The sequence below is a fragment of the Protopterus annectens genome, chromosome 6.part0, assembly GCF_019279795.1.
Source record: "Protopterus annectens isolate FY-2018-M chromosome 6.part0, PAN1.0, whole genome shotgun sequence".
Classification (NCBI taxonomy): domain Eukaryota; kingdom Metazoa; phylum Chordata; order Ceratodontiformes; family Protopteridae; genus Protopterus; species Protopterus annectens.
In genome coordinates, this window is record NC_056737.1 from 1,402,608,757 (window position 1) to 1,402,631,281 (window position 22,525).

At 39.8% G+C, this 22,525-nt stretch overlaps 1 protein-coding gene across 4 annotated transcripts in view; it reads left to right on the top strand.

Moving 5' to 3' along the window:
• RAB3GAP1 (RAB3 GTPase activating protein catalytic subunit 1) overlaps positions 1-22,525 on the top strand; it is a 2,239,542-nt gene that overhangs the window by 701,759 nt on the left and 1,515,258 nt on the right. For all 4 annotated transcript variants that reach the window (XM_044074944.1, XM_044074945.1, XM_044074942.1 and 1 more), the window contains one exon: positions 17,372-17,453. In XM_044074944.1, coding sequence (XP_043930879.1) covers positions 17,372-17,453 — 82 coding nt within the window. The remainder of the gene's footprint in view (positions 1-17,371; positions 17,454-22,525) is intronic.

The window sequence follows — 22,525 nt, forward strand, 5'->3', positions numbered from 1 at the left end:
GGGCCCATGTGTATACAGGAAGAATGCAAAGTTCCTGTAATCACAGCTGCACAGGTAAAAATCACACTCTCCAAAGCCAAGAACACAGCATCCATGGGACCTGACAACATCCCAGGCTGCGTTCTACATGAACTACAGAATGAACTGGCACCCCAACTAAGTACCATGTTCAATCATAGCCACACCTCAGGCTTTGTGCCCACTGAATGGCGCACAGCAACTGTTATCCCACTCTACAAAGGGGGAGCCACCACGGACCCCGGGAACTACCACCCCATTAGCCTGATGAGCCTGGTCTGCAAGGCTATGGAGCGTATCATCATGGAACTTATAAACAATGACATTGGTAATCTCCAAACTCTGGACCCTACCCAGTTCGGGTTTGTAAAAGGCAGATCATGTCTCCTAATCCTGATAGACTTCTTTGAAGCGGTCACCAAAGCTGTAGATGAGGGTAAGGTGGTACACACAGCCTATCTAGATCTCGCCAAGGCTTTCGACACCATCCCCCACTCTGGAATTGTAGACAAACTTACTAAACTAGGTATAAATCCCTATGTCACAAGATGGGTTGCCAACTTGTCTCACTGACCGAACCCACACTGTGAAAGTAGCAGACTCTAAATCCAACTTCAGACCAGTGACAAGTGGAGTACCACAGGGTGCAGTCCTAGGTCCTCTCCTGTTTGGTATCTACTTCTCTGAAGTGCAGGCTAACACAGAAGGTCTTTGGCTAACAAAGTTCGCAGATGACTGCAAACTAGGAGCCATAATCAAATCTCCTAACGATGTGGACATCCTACAAAAGGGCCTCACTGCGATAGATGCCTGGTGTCAAAGCCAGGGCCTCAAGCTCAATGCCAAAAAGTGCATTGTCATCACTTTTGGTAAAAACTCTGTACCCATGAACTACCACATAGGCGACAATCTACTTAACACCGAAAGTGTGATAAGAGACCTTGGGACACAGGTGGACAGTAGTCTCTCCTTTGATAATCACATCGCCACAGTAGTCAGGAAATCCTTCTACGTGGCACACCTCATCACAAAACGTTTCTCATCCAGGAAAAAAGAGGTCATTGTTCCCCTCTACTCATCACTCATTAGACCCATTATAGAGTACCACGCCCCTTTTGGTATGTACCTCACAAGACATCTACAACAACTGGAAAGGCCACAGAAATACCTCACAAAGAGGATTATCGTCCTCAAACAGATGCCCTACGCAGACCGTCTCAAACTCAAGCTTTACTCTGTCACATATCGCCTACTCAGAGGCGATCTCTGCCTAACATACAAAGCTATGTCAAACCCAGAGCTGTTGGATATGCTCCACATAAAGAAATCCCAATCCCACTGAGCTACACGCTCTAGGGACCTAAACCTTGTCACCACAATAAACAGAACATGCTGGAGGGATAGATTCCTGTCTCAGAGACTTCCCATACTCTGGAACAAACTACCTATCTATATCAAACAAAGCTCCTCATTAGCACTCTTCAAGAAAAATCTTGATGATTGGATGGGAGATGGGAAATTCACCCCGGGGATCACTTCTGTGGCTCTGCTTGACAGGGGCACAGGAAAATAATTTTCTTGGGTGGCAAAAGCTAGGGTACCATTTGGCTAGGCTTATATAGGCCCTAGGGCCAATAACCTAGTACCTACCTATGAACCTCCTTTGCTGGGATGCCAATGAGGACACAAGTTGATTTCATAGCTGCCTGTTTGGCGTCTCCCCTAATGGGACTGGAATGTAGTCCCTTGTATTCAGAAACAAATGGGATGAGCATGATTGGGAATGGAGTGATGGTCATCAGGCACAGGGGCAAAAATTATCTGGGAGAGGGGCCGCATTAAGGTGACTTGATATTGACTTACAGATATATGTAGTCAACAATGGAAACTTTGACTGTCTAGTTGTCTTAATAATTTTGACAGTCAAGGTCGACTAACCTTAAATAAAGTGTTTTTTTTTTCAGGTGCGAGCACCTACATTTAAATGTAGTAATTCTGATGTCACACATATTTGGTGAAAAAGGCATGCAGTTTTCCCAAGGGTATGCAGTCTCACAGTTAGAACATACTGTAAGCTTCTGTCTGTTGACTACATGAATGTTAACATTCTGTTGTCAGCTATAGAAATGAAACCTCATAAAACATTTACCTCTGGCAGACCTATTGCTAAGAAATGGGAAAGAGAACCCACACTTCTGTCTTTAAGTTCTGTTGATGAGGAAGAAGATTGTTATCTGATCAGATATCTTCACCTTTGGAGTATGACATGCAAGAACTTGAGAGTTTCGCTATCTTTGGGTTCGCCTTCAGAAGTTCTGTAAACTTAATTAAGGACCACAGAACAAAGACATATGTATATAAAACTCCCGAAACTTGATCAGCCCAAGCCTATAGGTGTGCCACTATTCACGAATAATAACAAAAATAATTTTGGTGACGCAAGATTTCACCCAGAAAACATGCCACCAGCTCCAGTAAAAACACACTAGGTTTTACAGGGTACTTCAGAAGCATAGTTACCACTATGTATAAATCTAGTCATCTCTACTACTAAAGGTCCAGAATCCCAGAAAGGATTTGGCCCAACTATTGTCTTGAGAATCTTCTCTTCTGTTAAGCAAACAATGTTGTTAAATAGATCTGGAAACATTATTTATTTCTGAGTGCCAGAGAGGTTAGTTACCTGACTCATGTAGCACATTACCTGTCATATATTGATTGATTAGTAGCCGGGTATTTGAGGATCTGAATGAAGATGGTGGGAGTGAGGGACTGGTGTCATTTCACAGATTCTTGGAGATGGGAAGACACCAGGATTCATTGCTGTCCTGGCACTTGTCAAGGGACCTTTGTCATTTGAAAGAATCAGCAGCAGCTGTGGGGTCATGTCTGGGGTTCCGGCAAGCCAAGTAGTTTACACTATTGCCACAACAAGCGTATGTGTTTGGTACTAATATTGTGGTCGCCCTTAATGTCTTCCTTATGGATTTGGGATTTAGGGTGTTACCTCAATAGCTGTCTTAATCACATCTCTTACTTCTGCCCTCAGGTTGTTTTCTGAATACAGCATTGCAAATATAAGCTCTTTGTTGAGGCTGGGGATCTTCCCCAAAGGTGGTGTGGGGGGAGTAGCAATCTGATGTGACAGAGCAAAAAAAAGAGGTCTGATGGTCAGCAGGTATGAGAGCTAGAAAAAGCATATAAAAACACTCTTCAGTTTTTGGTGTCTTATTTATGATAAGGGGTCCATAAATTTGATATTTTGCAGCCATCTATGGAAATGTAGTAGAAACTAGGCTGCAAAAATTGGTTCTCCTTCCATAAACAAAGCAGACAGCAGTATTTTTGAAATATCCAAACACTTTGATGATTTTAATGGAAGTTATCCTAATGATTTTATGCAGGATATAAAACGTGAGAAAAGTGTTTATAGATGTCATGCTACCATCCCAGCTATCTAGAATTTTGTAAATAATTCTATGTCTTCTTCTTCTTTTGGCTTTTCCCGGTTAGGGGTCGCCACAACTGATCACTTGTCTGCTCATGATTGGCAGTGGAGTTTTACGGTGTCGAGTTGGCAGCCTGGCACCCAACCTTCCACAGAAGACACACACACGCACGCACTCAAACCTAGGGCCAATTTAGTGGGTCCAATCCACCTACAGCATGTCTTGGGATGTGGGAGGAAACCGGAGTACCCGGAGGAAACCCTATGATTTACACATAACTGTATGTTATTTACTGAGCTTCAAGAATGTAACCACAGCATACCCTGCTGGAACATAGAAGATTAACTTGCAAAATTTAAGAATAGCTGAGGTTAAGTTACTTTATAGCTGGACCATAAACAAGACATATCTCTTAGTTTCAATGCAGAAGCAGGCACAATGTCTAGAGCTAGAAGTTTTTGTATTGTCTTGAAAGAAAAGTAATTACTACGTTTAAAATGTGAAGTGTTTTATTGTTTTACGACTTCCAAGGTATGCAAACATCTGAGAGATGTGCATTTTTAACACATAGATGTTAAATTCTGTTAGTGTCTGTTTTAGCCTGGGAACTGAAGTCAAGTAATGACAAGTGATGTCTTCCAGGCTAGCCCAACAGTAAAATGTGATATTGATTTAAGAACTCTCAGAGAGAGATTGTGCATTTTTTTATTGTGTCTTTGACCTGGAAACATCCAGTCATCATCACCATCTGTACTTGGCTTGCTCTGTAAGTAAGATTTAGGGCATAGTGTCTCTCTCAGATATAGATATGAATTTAGTAAAGACTAGTTTAGATGTTTTCTGTATTTATTTGAGACTGTCCTGCAATGTTGTTTTAAAATGTTTCCTGTGATTTTGAACTCTGAAGTAATTGTGTTGATTGACTGAGTATTGTCTTGTTCTTTTATTATTTATTATTAAATATATTTAAACCTATCTTTGTGGCTGATATTGGTGAGACATATTTAAGCTTTTAGAGTACTTGCATATCTGTTTGGTGACACTGTACAGGCCACTCCTAATAGTTGGCGCTTGATCAAAACTACCATTTGGATAATAACATTACACAGTGGGATTGGACACCCTTTGTAAGGGGCTTATAGTAACTGATAAGTAGGGGTTGCTGGCAGTGAAAACTACCTTATAGTCTGTGCCAAAGGGGGCATAGCTAGTAGACCTCCGCCAGCCTTCCCCAGGTTTGTGTGTTTTTGTATATAAATCAAAACTCAAAGTGTGTGTGTGTGTGTGTGTGTGTGTGTGTGTGTGTGTGTGTGTGTGTGTGTGTGTGTGTGTGTGTGTGTCCGCTACTTGAGCAGGGACACAAAGCACTGGTTGGACAGAGAGGGTGCTGGAGGTCTTGGCTTGGCCCCTCAGCTGAGGTCTTAACCCTATAGCTGTCCCAGTGGGGAGTCTTATTGGGGATCTGGAGAAAGAAGGAGAAACAAGCCCCAGACTGACTGTGATCTCTGTTTTCTCTTAAGGGAAATTGCACTTTACTGTGTGTGTAATTGTAATCCTCCCATTGTGTATATCCCTCACTGTTGCCAGTGGTGGGGATTGAGGATCCTTGATTACTGAGCCAGTGCAAGGGTGTCACAATAGACATCAGAAATACCCTCACATTTTGCATTCTCCCTTAATGTCATCCAGAGATGATGATGATGGGTGTAATACAGTTATGATCATTACTTTTTATGTAGATTGAGGTTCTATATGTTCTGTTATATGGAGAACTGGTTCCTGGTCTCTGATACCTTGAAAATAATACTTGTTTTAGCTGCATTTATTTATTTATTTATTTTTTTTTTTGAAAGAAGTGGAACATCAAGAGACTTCTTTAATCATACAGGATGCAGAATAAATCAAGGGTAACTAGGATGCCCAAGTGTGGGAATTGTCATGAATGTCACTAAATATACTTCCATAGTACTAATGCTGCACTTCTAACCTTTATAGATGTCATTATCTGTAGCTGTCCTTCCACTTCATTCCTGTATTCCTTACAGTAGGGATCCCCTGCCAAGGGCGGCCCAACATCAGTCCAGCATACCAAAACCTTTAGCTTGCTAAAGGTACGCCATATGTTACATGTATGCTCCCTGTGTACTGCGTAGGGCATAAAGGTGATGTTGAATGTGCCATCCTCAGAATTTCTTTGCCGCCAGTCTGAACGCCATCTTCGACTGAAGGTCTGAACACTCCCGTTGTTTGCTGGTTTACCAAGCTGTTTTCAGATAAGTGCCCTGTTAGGGTTTTGTTCTGACCTTTTTTTTCATTGTTTGTGTTGCTTGTGGGGTTCATGTCATCCAAAAAGGGTAAATGCCAGTACAGAAGACAGATTCCCCATAAAGACCATCATAAGCAGTGTTTATTTTGTCTACATCCTTCCCACAACCATATGTCCTGTTCTATTTGCCAGGCTTTTGTTCTGAAGACTCTGCATAGTCTGCTTTCCACTTTGGCTATATATTCCTAAAGTCAACTTCTTAAGCTTTTGGCAAAAGATGGTATGGAAGGAAGTTCCTGCTCCGGGGGTCAGCCATCCGCAAAGAAGGCGGCCAAGAAAGCTAGGTCTTATTCTTTGGCTGCCGCCTCTGCCAGACTCCTCTCTCAAGGCTAGTGAAATCCTGGAAGATCGCACAGCTCCTGAGTTGGATTCCTCTGCAGCAACCGCTTCAGAGGCCGACATGGATCCGGCTATGTGCACCTCCCTGGAGGCTTTGTCGATGTCTGCTTCAGATGTTCAGGGGGAACCGCAGCTGATTATTACCAATGGGCCTAGGATCTTTACCCAGATTTTGATCAGGGAGACGAGGTACTAATGATTTTAGGCTTCATACAAGCTCTGAGCCTCCTAAGTTTTACAAGGCTGATGTCCCTTTAAAGAAGAAACAAAAAACTAAACATGCGTCTCTTGCTCCTAAGGACCCTCAGTGTGAATGGGAGAATTTTACTCAAGGTTTGTTTAGTGCAGTTATGGCTTTGAACCCTCCTCAAGGAGTTTCTGTTCCAGCCCCCTCCGGTCTTCCACACCTCTTAAGAGCTTAGGGAATAGGATTGCTCTGAGGAGGAGGAATCCCTTGCCTGTACTTCCCATTTGCTATTCCCTTAGACTATGGTTCTGAGGAGGAGGAGTCCACTAGTCCTAACTCTCCTTTTGAGGAGATTTCTTCTGGGGACACAATTTCCAGAATGATAGAATTATTCTAATGGGATTGTTTCCAGGTGTCTGGGATTCAGAAGAGGTATTATGAGTTTTTGCGAATGGACTATCCTAAACCTTCTGCTGTTCCTCCTGTCCTGGCTGCTTTGTTGGATGCCTTTTCTATTGCATCTCAGAATCCTGATTCTCAGCCCCCTGCTCCCAAAAAAACTGAGATTTTTGTAAGGTACCTGATGATTGCAAGTTCCTTTGTAAGTTCCCATCAGCTGATCCTTCTGTGGTGTCTGTGGCATCTGTCAAGCCATCTAAGTTACTGCCTTAGGCAAAGTTGCTTCCTTCTGATGAAGAGAGTAGAGCTATGGAAAGACTGGATAAGAAGATTTATACCTCTGCTACCTTTTCTTTTATGGCAGTCAGTTATCAGACCCATATGACAAGATATATTTTTGCTGTTCTATCTCAGGCTTGCCTGGTTATTTCTGACCTTCATGACTCTGAGTGGAAGACGTCTGCTCTCTCTTTGTCAAGGACTTCTTCTCAGGTGGCTTGCCACTCTATTAAATGTAGTTAGGATGCATCAGATGCCTCTTCTAGGGCTGCTGCTTTTGGCTGTTTGCTGAGGAGATATTATTGGCTTTGGCTTCAACCTTTGCTTGATGATATTAAGGCTTAATTGATGGATGTTCCTCTGGATAGCAATCACTTTTTGGTTTTACTGCTGATGATTTGTTCAAGTCCCTACAGGAAAAGAGTAAGGCTTTACAAGATTTAATACGTGTCTTTGTTTCTTTTGTACCTAAATTCCAAAAGAATTAACCTAGTAAGTCGGCCTTTGTTCAAAGGCAGTCTCATCCTACCCCAGAGGTAAGAAGGGTGGTAGAAGGGGTTCCTCCTGCTAAGGCTACCCAGACTCCTGTAGCTCAGAAATCTCCTTTTCCTGACAAACCAAGTGCTGTCTGACTATCCTGTACTGCTCAGACACAGTCCTCTTTCTCTTTCCCTATTTGGTTAAAGGTTACTCAAGAATTCTGGGTTATTCAATAATTTGCCAAGAGTATTACATGATCTGGAAATCTCTTCACCCTTTCATGGGCATTCCTCAGCCCCCCTCAGGAACAATTTACCTTTTTTTCTGGCGGTGCTCCTGTGTCTCTTGACTCAGTGAACTATTCAGAAAGTTCCATGCAAAGGGGGAAGAGGTTTTATTCCAGAATGTCCTTGGTCCTCAAGAAAGAGGGCACCTGGAGACCCATTCTGGATCTCTCTCACCTAAATACCTTTCTGAAGGTCCCTTCCTTTCAGATGTTGTCCCTTCAGACCTTGTTTCCTCTGCTGCTTCCTCAGGCTTTTCTTGTTTCTCTGGACCTCAAGGATGCTTGTCTTTGTATCCCTATTCATTCCTTTCACGTGAAGTTTTATGTTTCTCTGTTGTTTCCACATTTTCAGTTCTCTGCTTTGCCCTTTGCCCTCTCTACTGCCCCAAGGGTATTCACCAAATGCCTTGCTCTTGTGATTGCTTTTTGCAGGATAAGGGGGTTACAGGTCTTTCTCTACTTGGACAACCTACTTTTTCAGCCATCCTCTCCAGAGGTTCTACTGCAGCATCTTCATTTTGCCATTTCTCTCCTGCAAAGCCTGAAGTTCACTATAAATTTCCAGAAGTCCTTCCTGACTCCTTCACAGGATCATGTATTTCTGGGTGTAGGGTCCAGACTGTTCCAATGCTGGCATCCTTACCTCCTCCCATGGCCTTAACTATCATTGCCTTTTTTCAATCCCTTTTTCCTGTGGCCTCAGTTATAGCCAGGGAATTTCTAAGAACTCTGGTTTCATGACCTCCACCATTGCTATGTTCCCTCTAGCCAAGCTCCACATGAGAACCTTCAGTGGTTTCTAAAGTCAGTTTGGCTTCAGCAGTCTCACCCTCTAGATTTTAGTCCCTCTTCCATGCCTCAAGACACAAATTCAGTGGTGGATTTGGCAGTTGTCACTCAATCCAGGGCTTCCTTTTCAACCTCCACTCCCCTCTCAGGAGCTGTTCACAGACACTTCAGACGTGCGATGCGGGGCTTTCTTTGGCTCACTAAAAGTGCAGGGCCTCTGGTCGCTTCGACAAAAGAAAGACCATATCAGTGTCAGAGATGAGAGCTCTTCTGTTGGCTCTTCAGGCATTTCATCCTTTTTTCATTCCAGGGGCCCCTCAAGGTACTGACAGTACCACAGTGATGTGTTATGTCGACAAGCTAGGGGGGGCAAAATCTTATCTCCTGTGCAGCGTAGCACTTCCACGTGTGAGAGCTGGCTATTCAGTATCATGTGACTTCAGGCAGTTTACATTCCCTTAAGTCAAAATGTTGTGGCAGACTCTGAGCAGGTCCAAATCACAATCCCGCTATTGGATGCTTCATAGGGATGTGTTTCTGGACATTGTCCAGCAGTGGGGCATTCCTCAGGTAGATCTGTTTGCCTCCCCTCTGAACAGAGCTTCTTTTTTGTGCCAGAGCTCCATGTCCTCTGGTCTGGAAGGTGGACACCTTCTCTTTCTCCTGGATGTGGATGTTTCTTTATGCCTTCTCTCCCCTTCTTCTCATTTCAAAAGTCCGGTTCAAGGTGAAGCAGGATACTCCCAGAATCTTGCTGGTGACCCCCTTTTGGCCCAGACAGCATTGGTTAACCTCTTTTTCTGCATTTAGCCAAGAACAATCATCACAAGTTACTTTACACGGTAGACCTACTGACACAAGAAGGGATCTGTCATCCATGCCCACCTGTCGACTCTTCAACTGATGCTGTGGGTGATAGGATTTTGATTCCATATTGACACCTTTTTTCTGAGGACTTGCTTAGGGTATTGCAGGAGGCCAGGAAACCCACTACTAAGAAATCCTACTTATACAAATCGAAGAGGTTTTCTGTTTGGTGTCTTTCTCGTAATCTTGCTCCACTATCTGTGGATGTTCCTTTGGCTCTCACTTATCTGTGTGAATTACTCAATGCTAGGTTGGCATATTTTTCTGTTAAGGCCCACTTTTCAGTTCTTTTTGCTCGTCTGCCTTTAGCACCCCTTTTAGCCTCTAGATTTGAGGCCAAATAATTTCTTAAAGGTATCCAGAATACAAGACCTTCCAGGAAGCCTGTCCCTCCTTCCTGGGACCTTGATTTTGTTTTGGAGAAATTGACCCAGGCTCCTTTTGAGAAGGCTGTATAGCCGAGGCGCTAAGTAATAAAAGGTTGGACTGTTTGTTGTCTTGGTGGTATAGTTTCCTTTTGAGTTTGCGGCTTCAGCTTCCTTGTAGCATTGTTCTTGAAAAAATGTTCTTTTGTTGTCCCTTACTTCTGCCATATGGGAGTCTGAGCTTCAGGCCCTTCTGGCTGTTCCCCCCTTTTTAGTTTTCTGTAAGGACAGGGTGTCATTGTACTAATTCATCTTTTATGCCCAAAGTGGTGAATGAGTTGTCTTAGTCTATTCTTTGGCCCATTTTTTCTGTTCTCTGCAATCTGCTAGTGAGAAGGTTTTGCACAGTTTTAATGTGCATAGACAACTCAGATTTTATTTCTATAAGACCAAAGCTTTTTGCAAATCTGATTTTTGTTTCCTTTCACTTTAAAAGATTTGCTGTTTGCAAGCAAACTGTTTCTTCTTGGGTATCTAAGGCCTTATTTATTTGTTATTATTTTTATGGCAAGAGCATTCCTTCTTCTGTTAATGCTCATTCTACTAGGGCTGTGCCTTCTTTTGGTGCTTTTTTCAAGGGTTTAGATGCTAACCCTATTTTTGAGGCAACTACCCGAACTTCTGTGCATACTTTTACGAACCACTGTTAGTTGGATGCAACATCCAGGGCTAGGACTGGTTTTGCTAGGGCCATCCTTCATGGGTTCCTAGAGGTCTCTGCTGGTCCTTCCTCCTCCCTCTCTTCATGAGTTTTTGCACTCTCACTATTGTAAGGAGTACTGCAACAATGAAATGGAAGGACATAGTACAGTTGTGTAAAATGTTATCATAATGGTAGAAGTCCTTCTTTTCACTGTTGCAGTATTCACTCCCTCCTCTCCACTCCTAGCTCTTTTTCCTTCTGAATGTGCTTGGTACCTCTCTAATCCTTGGGCTGGGGCTTTCAGTTCTGAGAATGGTATGTCTGAAGTCACCTTTGCGACCTGTGCTGTACTCTGGGTGCATACATGTGACATATGGCATACCCTTAGCAAGCTAAAGGCTTTGGTATACTGGCTGGAAATCTGGCTGCCCTTGGCAGGGGATTATTATTGTAAGGAATACTGTGACAGTGAAGAGAAGAACATCTACTGTTATGGTAAGATTTTACAGTACTGTACCTTTATTGACCGTAAGCTAGTCTTCTCCTTATTTCTGTACTTTTCTAAAGTCTTTGACACAGTTTGTCACAGCAATATAAAATAATGTCTATCTCAGCCCACCCTCTTGCGGTTCAAAAGCTACTTGTCCAGTATGTATCAGTCAGTAAAATGGCATTCCACCTCCTCTGCATACCTCCCAGTCACCAGTGTTGTACCATAAGGCTGTATTCTTGGGCCGCCTCCTCTTTAGCATTCTCATCAACACCCTTTATGCATCCACACAGCAGGCCTCCCCAGTACGATTCAGTACGCAGATGACTCCACACTTGTATGTGTAACAGACCTAATACATCTCCAAAAAGTTATAGGAAGCTTTAACAGCCACTGAAACATGGTTGTGTAACTCGCAACTCATGCTCAACCTACAAAAAAAACTAAAAAAAAAAACTACTCCTTTTCCCTAAATCCCTATCTCATGAAAAAAAAAAACAAAATTTAAAATCCTCTCTCTTAGTAATACAGCCATTGAAGTCACTTCTCATAGCAAGTTATTGAGGATGATAGTGGATGATGATCTTAAATTTAACCTGTATATTAAAAATTACATAAAATATTTGCCAAAAGCTAGGGATGAATTATGGAGCCAAAAACTCTCTCGCCAGCACAACTAAAACTGAACAGGTCTATGTTAGATTGTCTAATGGCCACATTGTCGAATGTCATCTCATCGACAATGTAGGCCATCAACCCCCCCCCCCCCACAACCCCCGTTAATTATATATACTAACTCCAAGATCACACTACAGTGTGGAAAAGGGCAAATCTCCTGATCTCCATAGTAATGCAGTCTCAGTCAGAATGGTTTGACGGCCTGCGTTATTGATGTGATGATGCATTCAGTAATGTAGCCATTTGACAGTCTAACATAGACCCAAAACTAAACTTGCCATGACTTAACTCCTCCATTCACTACTTTATGGCACTCCTATTCTTTTTAAACTCCAGGCATCACACAAATAAAACTTGAACAATGTAATAAAGAGACTAAATTTGCAGCAAACATCACTTTCAGAACCCACAACTGTATCGCACTAAAAAGCCTTACTTGATTAGAACTACCTCATCAACTAACATACACAGCTTCCTACCATATAAAGTTATCCGGCATCCATATGCTTGTCCAGCACTAAATACCATTCTATACAACTGTGTTCCCATTCTGTCATCATCATCATCATCATCCTATGACCAAAAACTCCTCTCATGCGCAAGGTGGGAAGATTTCCTGGAATACTGTGAGCTTGTCTGGCAAATGTGGTTAAATGCTACCATACTTCCTGGTTCAAAAAAAAAAAAACACATGCTCATTAATTTGGTATTGAAATCGTAAGCTGCTAAGGTCAAGTAACTTTATATACTGGCAATTTTATGCATCATGCAGATATATTATTTTATTGGTTATAGGTATACAGCAGCTTATGGAGTTTACATTTGTACTATGCACTTTTGTGCAAGCTTTTCAAACACATTTTTATAGTGTGGCACTTCCTTTTTAATTTGTATTACTTTTGCATTTTATCATTTCCTGTTTGAATGATATAAATCCATGTTTGATGAATTGTATTCATTTTCTGATGACATCTGTTTCAGTATGAGATGAAAGCACTAAAATATGGTGGAATTAAACAGGCAGTAAGTAAGTTAACAACAGTTGACAACAATTTCCTATTTTCTTAGTAACAATTTTCATTCACTCCTACATGACATGAATTGATAAATTCATGCATTTCTTTAAACCTCACCCATAGGTACTTACTAGGCTATTGCCTCCTCCTTAACATTATTCTGTATTTATTATTCCCATAAATTCCTTTTATTTCTTACTTTACTTCTTCCCTTTTCTAAGGATCCCACTTCCAGTTATTTTATTCCCTGTACAATATTGTGAAATTCATTTATAGATGAGTTAGATTTTGATGTCCATTTTGTACTAATTAGTTAGTTATTTATTTATTTTTGGCTGCTGATAGCATTAACTTAGTAAGGCCTTACTACATGTAGAGAGTTTGAATCCTGTATTTCGGCTCAGAAAAAATGATTCCCTTAGTTGCAACCATTTGCTCCCCCAAAACTTAAGACATATTACTTTGTAGAGAATTTTTAAAGTCTGCCAACTTGCTACATTCCCAAAAACACATTCTCAGTTATCCCTCTCTTTTCCATCGTGTGTCCAGCATTCACTTTCTTCTTTAGAAAAATGATCTGAAGTTTGCTTGCATGCCTCTCAACTGTCCAGATTTTCACAAATGTACAGTTTTTTGCCTCATATTTTAGTCTGTTCCTCATAAAATTTGTGTTTTTCTGGTAAATCACTGAGGATTGACATCACAAAATAATGACATATATTTGAGTTTCAGATGTCATATCCTTCAGAAAAATGCATGCTAACACAAAATCTGTTATTCTAGCAAGTTTCAAAGTTTGTAAGAGCAATATTTAAAATATGTCCCTATTTTTGTGTCTTTGTCCCACATTATTTTAGGTTTTGTCCAGATTTCTTGAGCTAAAAGGTTGAGAGGTAGGTCTGCTTTTAGCTATTAAAATACTCGTGCAAGCACTTCCAAGCAAAAATTCCTAAACCTCATGGACTTTTACATTCTTGGAAGCCATACAGATGTTCTCCCATTCTTCCTTTGTTAATTCATTTTCCCAATCTATTCTAACCACCTGTGATGGATTCTTATAGTTGTGTAACATTTATGTACTGTATTAATTATCTCTTTTTTAACAGTAGCTTCTGTTTTAGACTCAACTAAAAGCAGTAACAGAACTGGTCTTCAGTTAGCACTCACCCTTCCCTTTCTGTCTGCCTGCATTCTGATGTCAGTCAGTGGTAGAGAAGGCAATTTGTAACTTGCAAGTCCAAACTTCTAATTAGCTCCACCTGCATTGTTAGCTTTCCTTCCCTAGTTATTTACTCCTAATACCTTGGTTCCATTGCTAATTTCCTCCAGTAAATTGCTTTCTTGCCTATTTTCTATACATCTGCTTGCGTCCATTCCTGTTGATAAAATCTCCTTTCTTCGTTCTCATGTTGGCTTAGTTCTTGGAATAATTTCTTCTACTTTACACGTATAATATTCTGTATGTGTATTCTCCTTAAGGACCTGCATCTTCTACTATCTCTTTTTTGCACTTTGATTTATAACCCTGGGTTTGTGTCATATTTGTGAGCCTTAACTTGAACTATGAGGTAGAATCAGTTTTTGCCACTTAAATTTTGCCACCTTTCCTGTGGTGGAGAAAAGAGAAAACTTCTCACATGGGTGAATCATTGCAGGCACACAAATACAAACTTTTAGAGAGAGAGAGAGATACAACATAACAGTGGGCATTGGCAAGCCACAAATACTGATCGACAGTGATTTGTTTTGCAATTTTTATGATGAAAAAATATATCAGCAGTCACTTTCAGTAACCTTACACCGTTTTCTGTCAAATGTGATTCAGTTATTTGTGCTTTAGAACAATTTATACACTTTTTTGTAGGAAAAAAGTGTTCTAGATAAAACGTATTGTACTCATATATATATATATATATATATATATATATATATATATATATATATATATAAAGTTGTACACACAAGTATGTATACATATGTATGTGCGTATATATGTTAGCACCCAAGCACACACACAGAGGAGTCACTCATTAATTCAAATGAAGGTAAAACTGGCATCTACTTGTTTAAACAATTTGGTCAACTAAACAACTGGTTGACAGGTATATGAGATTGCTGCATTACCAGGGTTAAGAAGTATGCCTTTTCCATGGCATCATACAGTCTCATAGTTAGAATGTAAGCTTAGCAGAGGGTGTGGGGGAGACAAGTTGGGCTTGCTCCCCTGCAAACACATTTTCTTCCATGCTCAGAGGTTGTGTTTCTGCGCATGGATATGTATGTGTCAATGTATTTTTTTTTTGTATGTGTTAATGTGTTTTTTTAAAGACATTTGTTTGTTTGTTTAGTATACCTGTTTACCTATGCACATTCACACATACATATTTGCATACACACTCCCCATAAATGTATGCATATTAGATATATATATACATATATATATATATATATATATATATATATATATATATATATATATATATATATATATATATATATATATATATATATATATATATATATATATATATATGGATCTGCACACACACAAACACACATATATAGGTGTGTATGTATATATATATATATATATATATATATATATTTATATATATATATATATATGGATCTACTTCACAAGCTTGAAGTTTCAAAACTTCAAACTCCAAATGGTCAAAACCATAAGATCGACGTTTTGAAACTTCAAAATTGTAATAAAAAAATAAAAACAAAAAATTTGATGTTTTTTGCAGGGGGCAAACCCCCCGCAATCCCTGCTAAATAAATATAACAACTCCGAGATCGAACTACAGTGAGGAAAATGGTAAATTTCCCATTCTGTGCTGGACGGCAGTCTCCATTCAAAATGTTCAAAGTTTCAAAACTTTAATCTTATGGTCTCGACCATTTACAGTGTGAAGTTTAGAAACTTCAAGCTTGTGAAGAGAATCCATATGTATGTATGTGTGTATGTGCATATATATATATATATATATATATATATATATATATATATATATATATATATATATATATATATATGTGTGTGTGTGTGTGTGTGTTTGCATCGGAGGGAATGCTTTTGAGCAAACAGCAGTTTTAACATTTTGCACACTGATGTTTCTGTGTTAACAGAGTGGCTATTTATTGCAGTATTTTCCAAAATTATGCAGCATAAATACATATGTTGTGGAGTAGGTTTAGGTAGCTGTTAAGTGCTTTGCTCTCTGTATGCTTGCCTAAGTTATAGGCGACAATGTGTTTGGCTTAAGACTTATATTGGTCAGAAAAAAGTTTGTTCTGCATTTGTTCCATTTTGTCTATGATAACTTGCTGTTTGTATTGCAGTTGGTACAGGAGTATCTGCATGTTGAAGGAAATTCATTGTTAATAGTGTCAGACTTTTTTTCTGATATTGCAGAAGCCACTCTGCTGTAAAACTTTTTTTATGTTATAATTCATTGCTTAGGGAAACTTTGGAGAGAGTACATCATTTTGCTTCATTCATCCATTATATTCTGTCACATTTGCACAGTTGAGCAGTTGCTTGCTGAACTGATTGTTAAAATGTGACTTTGTATTGCCAACATTTTGAATTTTAAACATGAATTTTGATTGTAGTCATTAGTAGTAGGCCAGTGTATATTGGACCAGACCCTACAAGTACTTCAAAAATGCCACAATCAAGTGCTAAGCTTAACTGTGAGTTATTTGTAAGTGACACTCTTTGTGGTCACAGGTATGCAATTTTTTTTAAGGTCACGATCGCAGTCTTTTTTTTGTGAGCTACAGATATCTTAGATTTAGTATATTTAAGTACCTGGAGATGTGAAGGTGCCAGTGAAACAGTTTGATGCTTAGTGATCGAGCTTTTGCATATCGGTCACTAATGTTTTGAACTTTAGTCTTAGAGCTTTCATAATAAAATGCAGTTTTGAACAAATCATTGCTTAAAAATGTATTTGATACATTCTTTCAACTTTTTTTTTCCAGAGATGGTGGAAGGGTCCCCCTCACACATTCAGCCTATGAAGGCAGCTGACTCCCTGCTTTTAGTATTGTCAGTTCTGGGATTTTTAAATGAATTTGATGAAATCTGTGACTCTCACTAATTTTCTTCTGCCACATAGAATGTTGCCATTTAGTGGCATACACGGTATATGATATTGAAAGTAATGTATGCATAGTCAAGTTCATTGGCCAAAGGCTGTCAAGTTGATGATGAGTTAAATCGAATATTTTCAGTTTGTTGCTTGAATGAGAGGTGCAACATAAATAGTCTGAAGTTACAGAAAGGCTTAAATATGTATGATGTTAGAGATGAGACATTCAGTTATTAATGCCATTTGTATGACTTAAGAAATACTTTTCTGTACATTGATTAAAATTCATTCCATGGCTCTTGTGCATCTGCTTCAGTCCAGTTATGCATAATAAAGATGCTTTAGTACCATTACTTAGTGAGTATAAAAAGATGGGTAAAAGTGTGAAGGCCATAAAATATGGGCTTTAAATTATTACACAGCTGTTCTTATCTAGTAAAACTGCAGTAATTTTCCACAGAATGAGAGCTCATTTTATATATTTGTGTGTGAATGTGTACATATGCACACACACACGCGCGCTTATATGTGCGAACAGGTGTGTGTGTGTGTGTGTGTAACTCACATTCACTAAAAATACTTTTTTTTTCTTTGCAGACATAGATGCCTTAGTCGGTGGTGAAGTAGGAGGACTTGAATTTGGAAAGTTACCTTTTGGAGCATGTGAAGATCCTATAAGGTAAGATTTTGTGGAATCGTATGTTATCGTGCACTATGAAATAAGCTATAGTATAATTAGTTATGAAAATCAAGCATTATAGGTACTGTATAAGCAGTGTTCTGACCCACTCTCTTCTCGCGTCTTTGTGCATGAAAGCAGAAAAGCCCGTAAGAGTATAATCTCCTTAACAGGAAAGCTCCATATACTCAATGTGATGAGCATGCTTATCAGTGTCTTTAAAGTGCTATCTCTAAACTCCTGGAGCAGTCTCATACCTCAAGTTAAGGCATGTCTATGCCATGGTACATATCATCACCAATTTAAAAGTAATAGCTACTGTTTGATTTTTTTTTTTTGTTAAGAAAAATTGGTTTTATTACAAACATTCCAGCTCCCACACCCAGTTGCACTTTTTTGTTCTTTTGCACTGTGAGTTTTGCAATTAGTCTTGGACGTTTCCTTTAAACTTTGAATGTTGGTTCACCCCTAAGCAGCATGACATGATCATTTAATGTGAAAAAAAAATCTTTTATGTTGTCTGCCGAAGCATCATGTGATGGCTATCACTATCTTTCTGTTGCTGTTTCTTTACAGCAGTGAATGCTGAGTGATTTCTAACATCCAGTCACACATTTGCATCTTGATCTTGTATGTAAATACAGACGATTAGGAGCTACAGAGATTTCTAGATTAGGTTGCAGTACCAGATCATCTCCTACAAATAGAAGAGGACTCCTACTGTGTCTTTTTGTTCACTTTGAAATTTTGGAATGGGTCATGCACCAGGAGCCTCTTTATAGTTAAAGTCAATCACTGATCATTGGTTGAGGAATAATCCTTAGACTTCAGGAGCTGCCACGTTTCATTTTTTATGCAGGTATATGGTGTGTGTGTGTGTGTGTGTGTGTGTGTGTGTGTGTGTGTGTGTGTGTGTGTGTGTGTGTGTGTGTATATAGAGTATGAAAATGAGTGGGAGTACTTTTCTATGACTCCAGTTATGTGAAACAAAGTTGACATGTATTACTGTGGATATTTTTGTATCACAAATGTTATTACTGTGGCCATTATTTTCCATCGCAATCCAATATCTGAGGCCTACTCAGTCAACAAGTGCTGCAGTTAGTGTTATCTGTGGCTGTAAATGGCTATCTGCTAGTGTTTGCTTAAGCTAAAAAGTAGTTATTCTGGCTTTGCGAGACGTGTGTGTGTGTGTGTGTGTGTGTGTGTGTGTGTGTGTGTGTGTGTGTGTGTGTGTGTGTGTGTGTGTGTGTGTGTGTGTGTGTGTAACAAATTAGAATACTTTACTTTGGCTATGGATTGTGTGAAACAAAAGCGATGGCATTCTTGCCATTTTTTGTACTTCTAGTAAGATATCTGAGGTATATGCAGTCAACAGAGTGACTATGACTGCTGGGCAAGAGAAGCTGTCTGTGGATGAAAAGAACTGAACCGCTTGTCATTTGTTCAGGTTACAAAGTCTTTAATCAGGCTTTGCAGGATTAGTACACATTTATGTAAATTAAAGGAGAACTCCACTCAAAAGTCAAGTCTTTCTTTCCAGAAATGTTTTTCCTTTCTTGTAATCTAATACTAAACACTTCACATACAGAGAAGCATCATTTAATAATTGTTTGCCTTTCTTTCCTGCATTTGTTTCATGTGTTATACCACAAAGGCTACTAAGAGTGGTAGAATAATTGTCACTTATCCCAACTACAGAGTCATTAAGAAGACAATGCCTCTTAAACAATGATATTTAAATTGGAAGAAGATTTGGCTGGAAAAAAATGCACACAAGGGAAGGGAAGCTAGTACTTGCCTATGAACCTATGAACCTATAAATGTGCCTTATTAATTACAGATTGCCAGCATCACACCTCAGATAAATAGTGTAACCTGGAATCTGAACAAAGGCAGTGTTTTCAAGCTTAGTTTTCAGATGGAAATGTCTTTCCCTTTAATAAAACTTAGTGCCACAAAGAAATAAAGCTAATATGTTCATCTAACTTTTTTTACTTTCTATCACTATTTGATTTTGCATTTTTTCTACACTGTAATTTCTGTAAAAGTGCATGTTTCTTCTGGAGTTGGGGAAAGAAGATTTGACATCAAATACTTTAATTCTACCTACAGTATTTAAAACTGTGAATGAAACACAAACCGTCCCTGCCCAAATAACACCTATTAATCACAGGGGTCAGATTTCTCACATTTGAACACTGAACTACAGTTGTTACTTTGAAAAGAACAACTAACTCATTTTTAAGCCTGTCATTCAGACATCCCTTAAATGCTGCAACAGAGATGGCCACTAATGAAAAACAAAGGAAGCACAGTAATTAAAAATGTGGATTGATGCTGACTGAAAAGTACTCGGTCACAACAATGTTGTAAACTGATGAGAGAGAAAGGTACAGTAAATGATCCCCTCATTATAAGGATTTCTTTCTGTCCCTCTAACATGACATCAGGAAGGTGAAGGCATTGACTGTAAATAAAATAATGTTAGCCATGGCAGCCTCCTTCAGATCATTTTGGGGTATAACAAATTAGAAAATAATAACCATTTACTTTGATACAGAGGCATTAGCAATGCAGAAAAGTTCGAGATTGGCTAAAAACATGTTTTTCTCAGTTTTGGGTGCGGTTCTCCTATAGGAGGGAATATTTTACTGTGCTTCCATGTGCTTGTGGGAAACAAGCTTGAAGTAAATTACTGTAGCCATTATTTTTCTTTACCACAGTTAGTCAACTGAGTGGCTGTAATTGCTATGGACAGGGGGTGTCTGTGGGTAAAACTTACTGGCGCTGTTGACATAATAGAGTTAAATATTCATAAATCTGGCTTTGTAGAATGGCTGCATTATTGTGATCATCTTTTTTAATCACATTCAGAAGGCTGATGTATGCACTGTTAATAAACTGGTTGTAATTGATGGAAACAGATGTCATCTGTGGATAAAAGTGAATTACTCTTGTTTTTCTAATCACAGTTAAACCATCACTGATATGGCTTGGCAGAAGTAGTGTTACACGATAATTTGTGGAAACCAATCTAACATGATCATTGCTGTGGTTTTCGCTTGTGTGTGTGGGGAGGTATGCAGTTTATCTAAGAGTAACAAGTTGGATATTATTTCTTTCACTTTCTTTCACAGTCAGACATAATCATTTTATACAGTAGGTACCAGGCTCTAACTTTCTGAGCAGGGTGTGTGAAAGCCACTGATCATTGGCACTGTAGCACAGCAAGTAACATTGCAATCTCATAAAGCTTTGTTCTCTGTTGAGTTGCTGGTGGTGGCTCCTTCTTTGTGGAGTCTGCATATCCCCCCTCCCTCTTTGTGGGTTTCAACTTGGTGCTGAGGTTTCCTTCCACACCCCAAAGATATTCAGTGGGTGAACTGGCATTTTGTCTTGTAGATTAGTGTAGTGTACACTGTGTGTGTGTGTGTGTGTGTGTGTGTGTGTGTGTGTGTGTGTGTGTGTGTGTGTGTGCGCACATGGGTATGGATGTATGCTTATGCATGTGCATATCTGGAGAAGTGTGTACAGCAGGTCACTATTGTTTGACTGAGGTAGTATAATTATATGTGCTGTTAGTTGGAATACATTACTGTAGTCATTTTTTTGTATTTTCCTCAGTCAGACACCAGGCATGTATACACGTGGCTTATTTTGGGTGGGGGATTAAAATGTCATGCTTTGTATAGAAGTCTGACAGCAACACATTGAAATATATTACTGCAACCCTTTGTTTTTTCGTTTTCATCACAGTTTAACATTACAGGGGCATACAGAAGGTGACTGTCTTTTGGGGAAAGTGGTGAGGTGGCATGCTGTTTGTGTATGACAGCTACAACTGAAGTGTCTAACACCAGAGAGGTACACAGAAGATGTTACTCATTTATACAATTTTAATTTAGTTTTATGATGATAAATATACATTGCTGTATCTTGTTTTATGTCTCTATTATCACTATTCTACTTAGAGTATGTATTACATATCTTCTGTATTTTTATCAGTGTATATTGTAAATGCTGGTTGTCTGCAGATGTTTCATTACTGTATCTTGTTCCCATGCAGTAGGCGACCTTCTGGAATCATAGCGTGTGGAACTGTCAACCTCTGCAGGTGTAAATCTTTGTAATTTTGAACAGTTGATCTCAAGTTGTCTTTATTTGGTCTTCAAACTGTGGGTCTCTGATTGGTCCCAGGATCCAACTCAGCCATGTACTCCAGCCTTGGAGCCAAAAACTGAGCTTCTCCCCTCCTACACTTCTTGCCCCACTCTCCCTCCACCCCTCAGATCTCATTTGCCGCTTGTTTGAACAGCCATGGGGTCTGTTGCTGAGCTCCTTCCAGGGAATTTTTTTCAGTGTTTTTTGGATGTGTAACAAAAAACAAAAAAAAAAGTGTAAAAGAACCGAGTTTTATTGTAGAGTAGAAGTAGGGTCTCTGTCTCTGTCTCTCTCTCTCTCTCTAATTCCCTTTTCTCTGTAGTGCCTTTATAGTTTTTTTGGTCCTGCCATGGCTGATTCTAAGCCATAAGGCTTTAAGAAGTGCACGGAGTATGGGCAAAAAATTCCACCATCTGATGCTCACACTCTCCCGAAGTCTCCCATTTTGGCATCACCCAGGCTCCACTCCAGGTCGAGGTCAACATCCCTTTCTCCCAGGTCCTCCCGGAGCTTCTCAGAGTTTGAGGTAGACAGGCTGATGAGGAAATTTCTGAAGGCGCATTTTCATTTGGGAGTTTTGCCAGCCCCGACTCCCTTTGGAGCTGTGAGCGCTCAGTGTGCATTCATGCGTATTTCTCATTCTCCAAACCATCCTTCAGTTTTGGAGCTTTCGGGTTTGAGGATCCCGAGTTTTGAGACATCGGCGCCAATAGGTACCTGTACTTTGACGCCGACCATCACCTTGAGTAGTTCAGCCCCTGTGTCTTCAGGCCCGACTGAGTCTCTGAGCCGTAGCTTTAACATTGGGTCTGAGGGTTTGGCTTTGGTTGCCAGGCTTTTGGAGCTATTCCTTCCTCTCAGTGCCTCTGCACTTGACAGTTTGGCTCCGACTCCACCTTCTGTGTTGA